General features: G+C 50.1%; 1 protein-coding gene across 1 annotated transcript in view; it reads right to left on the bottom strand.

Moving 5' to 3' along the window:
* LOC100659498 (olfactory receptor 9K2-like) overlaps window positions 1-3,356 on the bottom strand; it is a 29,528-nt gene extending 26,172 nt beyond the window's left edge. Inside the window, exon 1 of the mRNA XM_003422842.3 lies at window positions 3,318-3,356. Within this exon, the coding sequence (XP_003422890.2) occupies window positions 3,318-3,356 (39 nt within the window). The remainder of the gene's footprint in view (window positions 1-3,317) is intronic.
* Between the last annotated feature and the right edge of the window lie 9,341 nt (window positions 3,357-12,697).

Below are 12,697 nucleotides of genomic sequence, written 5' to 3'. Positions count from 1 at the left end.
ATTATAAAGAATGTAGAAGAAAAAATAGATAACTGAGAGCTCCTAAAAATCAAACACCTATGCTCATTCAAAGACTTCACCAAAAGAGTAAAAAGACTACCTACAGACTGGGGAAAAGTTTTTAACTATGGCATTTCTGATAAGCACCTGATCTCTAAAATATACATGATACTGCAAAAACTCAACTGCAAAAAGACAAATAACACAATTAAAAAATGGGCAAAAGATATGAAAAGACACTTCACTAAAGAAGACATTCCGGTAGCTAACAGATATATGAGGAAATGTTCACGATCATTAGCTATTAGAGAAATGCAGATCAAAACTACAGTGAGATTTCATCTCACTCCAACAAGGCTGGCATTAATCCAAAAAACACAAAATAATAAATGTTGGAGAGACTGTGGAGAGATTGGAACACATCTACACTGCTGGTGGGAATGTCAAATGGTACAACCACTTTGGAAATCGATTTGGCGCTTCCTTAAAAAGCTAGAAATAGAACTATCATACAATCCAGCAATCTCACTCCTTGGAATATATCCTACAGAAATAAGAACCTTTTACATGAACAGATATATGCACACCCATGTTTATTGCAGCACTGTTCACAATAGGAAAAAGATGGAAGCAACCAAGGTGCCCATCAACGGATGAATGGATAAATAAATTATGGTATATTCACGCAATGGAATACTAAACCAAAAAAACCAAACCCAGTGCGGGCGAGTCAATTCCGACTCATGGCAACCCTATAGGACAGAGTAGAACTGCCCCATAGAGTTTCCAAGGAGCTCCTGGAGGATTCGAACTGCCGAACCTTTGGTTAGCAGCCGTGGCACTTAACCACTATGCCACCAGGGTTTCCAATGGAATACTATGCATCGATAAAGAGCAGTGAGGAATCTGTGAAACATTTCATAACATGGAGGAACCTGGAAGGCATTATGCTGAGTGAAATTAGTCAGTTGCAAAAGGACAAATATTGTATAAGACCACTATTGTAAGATCTTGAGAAATAGTTTAAGCTGAGAAGAAAACATTCTTTTGTGGTTATGAGGGGGGGAGGGAGGGAGGGTGACAGAGGGTATTCACTAATTAGATAGTAGATAAGAACAACTTTAGGTGAAGGGAAAGACAGCACACAATACAGGGGAGGTCAGCACAACTGGACTAAACCAAAAGCAAAGAAGTTTCCTGAATAAACTGAATGCTTCGGAGGCCAGCGTAGCAGGGGCAAGGGTCTGGGGACCATGGTTTTTCAGGGAACGTCCAAGTCAATTGACATAATAAAATCTATTAAAGAAACATTCTGCATCTCACTTTGAAGAGTGGCATCTGGGGTCTTAAATGCTATCAAGCAGCCATCTAAGATGCATCAATTGGTCTCAACCCACCTGGATCAAAGGAGAATGAAGAACGCCAAGGACACAAGGTGATTACGAGCCCAAGAGACAGAAAGGGCCACATGAACCAGCGACTACATCATCCTGATACCAGAAGAAGTAGATGGTGCCCAGCTACAACCGATGACTGCCCTGACAGGGAACACAACAGAGAACACCTGAGGGAGCAGGAGAGCAGTGGGATGCAGACCACAAATTCTCATAAGATCAGACTTCGTGGTCTGACTGAGACTGGAAGGACCCCGGTGGTCATGGCCCCCAGACCTTCTGTTGTCCCAGGACAGGAACCATTCCCAAAGCCAACTCTTCAGACATGGATTGGACTGGACAATGTGTTGGAGACGGATGCTGGTGAGGAGTGAGCTTCTTCGATCCGGTGGGCACTTGAGACTATGCTGGCATCTCCTGCCTGGAGAGGAGATGGGAGGGTGGAGGGGGTTAGAAGCCGGCGAAATGGACACAAAAAGAGAGAGTGGAGGGAGAGAGTGGGCTGTCTCATTAGGGGGAGAGTAATTGGGAGTGTGTAGCAAGGCATTTATGGGTTTTTGTGTGAGAAACTGACTTGATTTGTAAGCTTTCACTAAAAGCACAATAAAAATTATTAAAAAAAAATCTTGCGAGTGGGTCACTAGGGGTAATAGTAAGTGGTGCCACTCCCATTTCCACCCCTTGATTCCTGGACCCATGAATCCTGGCTTGGGAGATAAAACACCATATACTGGATGCTGGTTCAGAGCATATACAGCCCCTAGGTGAACACTGTCCAAACCCTGCAAGGTATTGCCACCTAGCTGGCACTGTAATTGTGTTTTTAGGAGTCCAGCCCATCATTCTACCAAACCAGCTGATTCAGGGTGGTGGGGAACATGGTACGACCAGTGAATTCCATAAGCATGGGCCCACTGCTGCATTTCATTTGCTCTGAAGTGAGACCCTTGATTCAAGGAAATGTATGTGGGATACGATGATGGTGGATAAGGTGTTCTGTAAGTGCATGGGTGGTAATTGTGGCAGAAGCATTGCATGTAGAAAACGCAAATCCATATTCACAGTAAGTATCTATTCCTGTGAGAAAAAAACTCTGCCTTTTCCATGAGCGAAGTGGTCCAGTGTAATCAGCTTGCCACCAGGTTGCTGGATAATCACTTTGAGGGATGGGGCCACATCAGGGACTCAGTGTTGGTCTCTGCCGCTGGCAGATGGGGCACTTAGCAGTGGCCATCGCCAAGTCGGCCTTGATGAGTAGAAGTCCATGTTGCTGGGCCCATGCATAACCTCCATCCCTGCAACCATGGCCACTTTGTTCATGAGCAATTACAGAAGTACCTGGGAAAAGAGGGTGAGTGGTTTCCACAGAGCACGCCATCCTATCCACTTGATTGTTAAAATCTTGGTCTGCTGAGGTCACTCTTTAGTGAGCATTCACATGAGACACAAATATCTTCATTTCTTCGGCCCATTCAAAGGGGCCTATCCACATACCTCTTCCCCATAAATCCTTGTCTCCAGTTTCCCAATCATGTTCCTTCCAAGTCCTTGACAATCCAGCAAAACCACTGGCCACAGCCCATGGATCAGTATACATACTATTGCATATCTGGCCGTTTCTCCTTCTAAGCAAAGAGAACAACCAGGTGCACTGCTTGAAGTTCTGCCCTTTGGGAGGATTTCCCTTCACCACTGTCCTTCAGGGAGGTCCCAGCAAGGGGCTATAGTGCTGCCACTCTCCATTTTCAAGTGGTGCCTGCATATTGCGTAGAACCATCTGTAATCAAGGCACAAGTTTTCACATCTTCAGTCACCTGATCATAAGGAGCTCCTCATGAGGCCATAGGTGCAGACTGGGAGATGAAAGGTATGTGACAGAAATGGAGACCATGGGCATTTGGGCCACTTCCTCATGGAACTTACTTGGGCCTTCACATCCTGCTCAGGCCCAATCTTGTACATACCGCTTCCATTTAATGATGCACTGCTGCTGTGCACGTCCAACTTTATGACTCTGTGGGTCAGACAACATCCAGTTCATAATGGGCAGCTGAGGCCACATGGTGACTTGGTGGCCCATGGTTAAGTGCTCAGTCTCTACTAAGTCCCAGTAACAAGTCAAAAGCTGTTTCTCAAAAGGAGAGTAGTTATCTGCGGAGGATGGCAGGGTTTTGCCCCAAAATCCTACAAATCTGCACTGTGATTCACCAAGAGGGGCCCGCCCTTCTAAACAAAGATGAAGAAAAAGGCATTGGCCAGTTTAATGGCTGCATACCAGGTACCAGGAGATGTGTCAATCTGCAGTTCACTCCTCCAAAGAAACTCCTCTTGCAACTGATTGGCTGTTCACATCAGATCACAAAATGGAGGCTGATTACATAATTTCTGAAAAACCCCTGAGAATCATGGCCCAAACAAATTGACACATAACATTAACTTTCACAGTGGTAATGGAAATGTTCTGAAATAGATACTGATGATAGTTAAATAAGATTGTAAAAGTACATAAAGCTACACACTTTAAAACTATTAAAACAAATTTTATTTTATAAGAAATCTACCTGTGAAAATAGTATAAAATATAAAGTGATCTGGAAAAATACTATGACAAAACCAAAAAATTCCCACTCAGGTGAGTTGAAGAAAGGGTCTGGTTCTGGAACTGACATTCCCTAGCTGTGAATGAGGGGTGGCTGTGGAGGAGGTGTGGCAAATGGCTCAACCTTTGGTGACCGAGGCAGAGCTGGAGATGGAGGACCTGGTGCTCTGTGGAGCTTTGGTGTGGAGCAGGAGTAGGATTGACATCAGCAGGTGGTCTGGGAGCCATTCAGGAGGTGGCTACGATTGAACTCTACACCTCCAGCTGACTGTCCATCTGATGCTGGTGATGGAGCTGGTGACGGAATAGTTGGTGGACTGTGGAGCTCCAGTGTTAGTGCAGGAGCAGGATCAACATCAGCAGGTGGTCCAGGAGCTGGTTCTGAAAATGACCCACGTGGTCCCTGACCTAGGAACTCACAATCTGTAGGGGAGACATGAAGATAGATAAAAGAATGAAAACAAATACATCAAAGAAAAGAGCATATTTTATAGAGAAAATAAAGCAGGGTGCTGTGAGATAAGGCTAGGGTGTGGTCCAAAAGGCCTCACTAAGGTGACATTTATGTGTGACCAGAATGACAGCAGGCACCAGCCCTGCACAAGTCTGGCAATAGCATGCCACGGAGAAGACATAGCTGGTGCAGAGACTGGGAGGCAGACGTGAGTTTGTCCAGAGAGGGGGTTGAAATGCAGCCACTATGGCTAGAGGGAGCTTAGGAGGAGAGCAGACAGGGAGGAGAACAGGTCCAGGACCCATGACCTGCTGGGCTGGAGGAGTTATCTCCTGCTCTGTGATAACAACACCCACAAAACTAATGACTCACAACAGAACACAGTCTCTGTGTGCCCGGAATCCAGGCATGGCTTACCTCGTGACTGCCTCAAGTTCTCAGGAGTCTGTGGTTTGGGTCTCAAATGAGTCTTGACTGGGGAGGATCTGTACCTACTCACTTCCATATTATGAGCAGGACTCTGTAAGCTGTTGGTCTGGGGGGCCTCACTTCCTCTCTGTCTGTTGATCAAGACCCTCCCTCAGGTCTTTGTCACATGAGTCTCTCCATGGGCAGGGCATACATCACAACTGCTTCCAGGGGGAGAGAGAAATAAATGACAGAGAGATGGCTGAGAGAGAGAATAAAAATGAGCCAAGAAACATTGCCTCAAATGGGGTCATTATAAGTTGAAATCGACTCAGTGGCACTAACAACAACATTCTTGAGAAGCGAGTCCCTGGGTCAAATCTGCACTGAGAAGAGGGGGTCTTACAGGATGTGGAGACCAAGAGGTAGGATTGTTGGGAGCCATTGTGCAGGCTGCCTAGTCTGAGATGAGGCGCTGGTTCAGATTCTATATAACGGGAGTTATTTGAGGGTTTTACGCAGAGGGTGACAATATCTGATGTTCATTTAATTTAACCCACTCCTGGTGCAGACTAGAAATAGAGGCCAAGGGCGGAAGTGACTTTCCCAAGCTTACACCACTAGAACCCAGCCTTGTTTGAAGATGTGCTCCATGCTGCTTCCCACCCCTACTTGAAATTCTTCCATCTCTGAGTCTGTGCATTAGCTACAGGGGCAGATTATCCAATAGGCAAGGTAAGCATGGTGAACACCACATCTTTGATGTGGTAAAACCCATGTGAAATCGTTCACCACAGATTAGTAAGTAAGTACAAGTAGGCCTGTGCTTACCTTGCTTACAGGGTCATCTGCCCCCTGTCAGGGATTGTAAATTTGAAAAGAGGCTTCCATTCTGTAGGAAGGTGTCTTGCGGTTGGGTGAGATAGATGCCAGCCATACCTAGAAGCACAGTACTAGCTGTGGTGATAAAATGTGAAAATGTTCATTACAGATGATCTGGTAAGCAGGTAAGCCTTATGCTTACCTTGCCTATTAGGTAATCCACCCCTGATTAGCTACATGTAATGCCAGCCCACAGGTTCTATAGGTTTTATCTCATATATACCTGCTGAAGTCCCTAGGAAGAAGATGCCAGAATGATCCCGATTGTGTGGGTAGGGGTACTGGGAAGGCTCTGAGAAGCACAAAGACTTGTCCAAGGTCACAGACTGGATGAGAGGGATGAGCTTTGTCTGAACCCAGCTCTGTCTACTCAAAGCTGGGGCCCTGGCTACACCCAGGCCTTCCCCAGGTTCTGGCGGGCGAGGTTAGGGCTATGTTGGTGCCACTGTGTACAGTTACGAAGATGGCATGGGGAGAGGTAAGCATTCAGCAGCCCAGAGGGGACTTTGAGTAGGTCTTATCTGACATCAAGCTCAAGTTAGGAGACTCAGGACATGACCTCACTTCCTTGACAGAGTACATGGAACTTGGAACCCTGGTATCCAGGCACCCACATTCTACACGCAGCCCCCTACCCAACTCACTTGAGTGGAGACACTCAAACCAGGAACATGTTTTCTTGTTGTCTCCCGTCTTCCCTTGTATCAAAGCTTGAGAGACCCAGGAGTTCGACACTTTCACCAAGGTTGAGACATGGTCTTGTCCCCCACCCACAAAAGCTCAGGCCATTTACCAAGAAGAATCCAAAGGTAATACAGGGTGGCCCAGAGCTGCCAATCCAGGCCAAGCTACCACTGTGATCCCACATGGGCAGCCCCACACCCCTCCCCCAGGTCATACCATCCCCCAGGCCATGCCAGCCCTTGTCCTCATGGGGTCCCTGGTAAGGTGGGCTGGGAGGAAATGTGGACAGAACCGACGAGGCAGAAAGTTGTTGGCTGAGGCAGGGTCCATTTGGAAAAGAGGTGGTGGGGGTCAGGGAAGGAGGAGCCATGTGACCTGGGGAGATTTGGGAGGGCAGGAGTGATAATGAGGATGATGAAAATGGTGCTGCTGCTTCAGGACTAGCACACATTGAAGGCAACCCCAAGGTCCACCCCCACAGTCTCTTAGCATACTGGGTTCATGGGCCTGAGTTTGACTGTGGCTGGGACTAGTCCACCACGCTGGCTGCCTTGGGGAGGCTGGGGGCTGGGCTGGCAAATGTGGAGGCCTCTTTTACTTTCCTGTCCTGACACCACTGATGACACAGAACACTGGGATGTAAGTCTACCCAGGGGTTCCAGTTCAGACCAGGCCTTAGGGAGGGACTCTCGGGGTCGCTGGCTAAGTCAGCACTCTCACCTGGGCCATTTCAGAGATCCAGCTAACCCTCAGTGTGGCAGTCAGCATGCAGCCCTAGCTGCTGGCATTGCCTGGGCCACTGCTGACCCTGTGCCAGCCCAGCTTCTGCCAGATCCTGCTGCAATCAGATCTTGATTTTTCTCTCCATGGACTTGGTCAGGGCTGGATGGTGCAGCCCACAGGCTGACCCGCCCAGCATGGGGGAACATGGAGCTCCTAGCAGGCACAAGGGATTGAGGGGCAGAGAGAGAAGGAGGTGGCTTGGAGGAGCTCTTGATGCCTCCCTGGCCACTGCTGGCACTGTCTCTGCAGAACTCCCCACAGGAGATCCCCAAGAAAAAGGAGAATGGCATTGTCTACTCGGTCTACCCCAAGAAAGGGGCCAGGAAGAGCTGGCACAGGTTCTGGGTGACTGTGGGGGGGGGTGCGGCATGCCCACCCAGGGACCCGAGATGGCCAGAGGGGGGCCAGGGCCCAGGTACCACCCTGTAGACCTCAGGTCCCTCACAGGACTTTCCCTCTCGAGGGTCCCCAGTCCCCTCCCAAAGGAATATACCTCCTCCCCACCCCACTGACTTCCCTACCCTGGCCAGCTACAAAGTCACTCTTCCCATATTTATAGGAATATCAGAAACGAGTTTTTTATACTGTCGTCACTTCACATCAGCCCATGCGTCTTTTGCGTGTTGCTGCTGTTTCAGTGTTTAACTTCCAATACCAGGGTTCCAGCCAGCAGTCGGCTGGGCTGTCTTCCACACCTTCTCCCAGCCTCACATAACATCACACTTAGCAGGCTTCTTTTACCCTAAAGTGCAGGGCTCAGGCTATGACACACCTTTTTGTACAACCTGCAATCTCGGGGAATACATCACGTGACCCCTTCAGGTCAGGGGCTGTATCCTGACTTGCTGCAGAATGTTCCAGAAGAAAGGTCGGTTCCCACAGTGACTGAGTTTCTCACTGATGCTGGCCCTGGACTGATTCCTTGCGCTGCCCTTTCAGCAGGGCTGCAGGAATGCTTACATGTGTCCTCATATACTGACCCGCACAGGACAGACTTCCAGGAGTGGCATGCTGGGGCAAGGATGTGCACATTTCAAGTTAGGATCACTAGAGCCAGACTCCTTCCCAAAACAGCAGTTGCAGTTCCATGGCCCCCTAGTCTGTGACAATGGCTGTGTCCCTGCCTTGAGGGTTCTTTTCCATTTTGCCAATCTGCTGTCAGGGTGGCCAATGGAACTGCAGGGTGGCTTTGAGGTGCTTGTTGGCCCTGAGAAGCCAAGCCCCCCTCACTCATTTACTAGCCATTCAGATTCACTCTTCCTGAGTCATTTGTTCAGATCCTGGGTCCTGTTGGGGTCTTTTTCCCCTCCCAGTATCTCCAGGCTCTCACCCTTGGCTGGATCTGGGTGCTCCCTAGCTTCTGGTTCTCAAAACTCCCTTTAATGTACCGAAAGAAAAATCTGTGTCTTGCTTATCTCGTTGGTATGTCTGCTCTGTGCACTGTCTCCAGCTGGGAAAGAGTGAGCTTGCACCAGACGTTCCCCTCTGAGTCAGGAGCAGAGCAGACCTCACGCAGTACAGAGGGGACATCACAGAGCTCTAGTGTTGGGTGGTTGTGGGTGCTGATTAGGTGACTTTGAGCAGACACTAGACATCACCAAGCCTCTGTTTTCTCATCTGTGGAATTGGGTGTTTTGTGAGGACTCACTGGGATACGGCTGCTCCTCCAGGGAGATACCATGGTTACTTAGTTAACAAAATCCCTTCAGGTTCCTAATGTTTTTAATTATCCCCCACCTCCAATTCTGCTTGGAAAGCCGAGGGCTGTTTTCTGCTGAAGGCACTCGTGTCCTACCTCCTGCCATAGGTCACTGAGGGAGAGGGAGTACCTGGTCTGAGCTCTGGGCCCCCAACCCTTCTAGTGATTCATAAGGCTCCCTCTGACAATATGTCCCTCCTCTGTCCCACCCCAGGGTGTCTGTGGTTCTGACTAGCACCTGGATGAAGTCTGGGTGATGAAAACCACCAAGGCAGGCTCACTGGAGAAGCAGGTGGAGCACTTGGTGCCCGCCTTCCTAAAGGGTGACTTCTCCTGCATCAAAATCTTCCTTGGGACCTACAGAACCTATGCCACCACCCAGCAGGTCCTAGACCAGCTGTTCCAAAGGTGAGTGCCCTGCCCTCCACAGCCCAGTGGAGACTCTGCTCCCTATCAGCTGTGAGTCTGGAAAATGTCACTTCACCACTCAGAACCTATTTGCTTCATTGAGAAGTGGGGTGGTAAAGGACAAATCAGCTAGAATTACTGTCAGAACCCTGTGGGACAAGCCATGGAAAGTGTATACCAGAGCCCAGCTCTCTGGTAAAGGGTGTTGGAAGGGCTGGGATGTTCACATTTATTATTTTCTTCTCCTCCATGAAGAAGCTTCCTGCCTCACCCCTCACTGACTACGTGCCCTTGAGCAAACCTATTTCCTATTTGACAAGCAGGATTGAGATTTAATTTAGTGTTTTGTCCTTGGTGTAGCCTGAACAGGGATCCCTGGAGGCTGACAGAGGGCCCCCAGGAATCTCAGATGCTTGGGAAGGTGCTGGTTGGGTTCACTCCTTCACCAATTATCCATGAAGCCCCTCCTGTTGCAGACACTATTCTAGGCACTTAGCATTGTTCAGTAAATGGAGCAGACAGGAAGCTTTGCCCTCCTGGGCCTCCATTCTAGTCAGGGAGTAAGACAGGAACACCAGACATCTTAGGCAGGTAGAGTCCACAGTGTATTAGATGCGACACCCTCATGCCACCTCGAGGTATGGATGTAACCACCCCTATTCTGCCCAGGACGTTGAACTCCATGACCAGCTGAAAGGGTGAGTGGACTTTGGGTGGAGAAAGAGGGGCTCCTGTCTATATAGAAGGGTGGAGGCTGTAGGGGGTCTGTGTCTGGATTGGGGCTGGGCAGACCCTAGGCCCCACGCATCTAGACTCCACTAGAGGAATGAGTTTAGGAGCACCCCCTGCAGGACATAAGCAGTCTTACAGAGCTTGGGGTGGAACCTGGGCATCCTGGGCAGCAGAGGGGAGGCTGGGGGCTCAGAGAGGCCCCTGAGAGAACCTATCCCCCCACAATCCCCTCACATTTCCACTTGCCCCCTCCCCTATTGGCGGCCCAAAACAGGAGGTGCGGGTGGCTGGGGGGTGGAGAAAATTGCTCCCCAAACCAGATCCCCATTCATGGGTGCTCAGCTGCATGTGAGGTCCCTGTCCTGGGAGAGGACAGTGTCCATGGGAGAACAGACCCTCATATACCTGCAGAGAAACAGGCAGCACAGTGGTGCACACTCTCCAGAAGAGGGGTCCTATGTCCTGGGCATCTGAGTCAGGGGATGGACTCTGTGTCGCCCAGCATCAGATAATCCTGGAGCACTACTGTTTGTCAGGCTGTGAGGTGAACATGCAGACACACATCTCTGTGGCCTTAGAGGGTTATTGTCCAGTGGGAGAGGGCCAGGGGACAGAATGAGATGTAATTCAGGTTCCCCGAGCAGGGAGAGTTGTTCAGATCATTGATGGGGAGCTCCCTAGGATGGAGGCTGTGTGCTAGCCCTCTGCTCAGTGACCAGGCCTGCCACTGCCAGGATAGCCAGAGGGTGTGATGCAGGGTGGTGCTGACCTTTGGAAGGACGGGCAGACACAGGGCACTTTGCAGGAGTGCTCTGGGAGAGCAGTGTGGTGGGAAAGCAAGGCCTCTGACTCTGCTGTTTACCACCCACCCCCAGTGTCATCTCTTTTGTCCTGGGCACATGGCTGGAAGAATACTCAGAGGATTTCGATCAGCCCCCATACTTCCCCTGCTAAAGCTCCTGGTGGAGTATGTGCAGGTGAACATGCCAGGCTCACATCTGGAGCGCAGTGCCCAAATTCTCTTGGCCCAGCTAGATCAAATGAAAGTCACTGAGACAGAGCCAGAGGGTGAGGAGGACTGGGCATGCCTGCATGTGAGCTTGTGAGGGAACATGGGAAGACACACAGAGGCTGGGGTTGAGCCAGAGTGCAGAGTAACCTCAGACCCTCCTCTGGTGGACCACAGTCTGGGAAGACTTTCTGGGGTGGAAATCTTGGGAATGGGCTTTTCTTGATGGCACTGAGATGTTTTCCATCATTGGAAAGGCACAAGGAAAGGCAGTCATATTAGTGGACATTTCTCCTTTGCAGCTCCAGAGCCAAGGCCAGTGCCAGTTGTAAAAGTAGCTCAAGATCTATCTTTGCCCCAAGAACCAGCTCCTGAACTATGTCCTGGGGTATATTCTGCTCCTGTACTGGCACTGTAGCTCCATAGCGCACCACCTATTACATTGCCAGCTCCAGCCCCAGCACCAGATGGAGAGCCGGCTGGAGGGGTGGATTCCCATCCAGGGTCACCTCCAGAACTGGCTCCCGGACCACTGGCTGGTGTCAGTCCTGCTCCTGCTGCAACACTGGAGTTCCATACCACACAAGCTATTTCATCACCAGTGCCTGCACTGGCACCAGATGAAGAACCAGCTGGAGGGTTAGAGTCTTATCCTGGGCCACCTTCAGAGCCGGCTCCTAGAGCACTGGCTACTGTCAATCCTGGTCCTGCTCCAACACCAGAGCTCGATGTAGCCCAGGCCCTCCTCCAGCTCCATCACCAGCATCTGATGGACAACTGGATGGAGAGGTGGATTCCCACTCTGGGCTACTTCCAGAACCGGAACCTGGACCACCAGCTGATGTCGATCCTGCTCCTGCTCCAACACGGGAGCTCCGTAGAGCACCAGCTCTTCCATGACCAGCTTCAGCTGTGGCAGCAGAGAGATAGAACAAGGGAGGTTTGGATTCTTAACCTGGACCATCACCAGAGTGAGACACTGGACAACCTGGTGATGGAGATCCTGGTCCTGAACCAACACCAAAGCTCAATAGAGCATCACCATCTGCAGCACTGCCAAGAGATGGACAGCTGGATTTTTACACTGGGCGACTTCCAGAAGAGACTCCAGGACGAATTCCCGAGTTATATTCTGTCCTTGCAGCAACGTTGGAGCCGGGTACAACAACAGGTCCTCCATCACCAAGTTGAGCAGACAGAGAGCTTGCTGGAAGATCAGATTCTCTTCCTCGGTCAACACCATAATGGGCTCCTGGACCACCTCGTGGAGTTGATCATGCTCCTGGAGTAACACTGGACCTCTATGGAGCACCATCACCAGCTGCATCACTGGTACCAGATTGACAGCTGGCTGGAAGGTCTGATTCTTATCCTGGGCTACATCCAGAACGGCCTCCTGGACTACCGGCTGATGTGAACCCTAGTCCTGCTGCTACAACAACACCAGAGCTCGCTATAGCTCACCACCCTCCATCTCCAGCTCTGGCCTGGGCACCAGGAGGACAGCCGGCTGGATGAGCTGGATTGCAACCCTTCACGATCTCCTGAAATGGTTCCTCTATCACCTGCTGATGTTGATCCCGCTCCTGCACTAACACCAGAACTCCTTAGAGCACCAGTTATTCCATAACCAGCTCCAGCAGCA

This window comes from Loxodonta africana, chromosome 22 (genome assembly GCF_030014295.1).
Source record: "Loxodonta africana isolate mLoxAfr1 chromosome 22, mLoxAfr1.hap2, whole genome shotgun sequence".
Taxonomy (NCBI): domain Eukaryota; kingdom Metazoa; phylum Chordata; class Mammalia; order Proboscidea; family Elephantidae; genus Loxodonta; species Loxodonta africana.
This window is presented reverse-complemented; position numbering and strand designations above follow the sequence as displayed.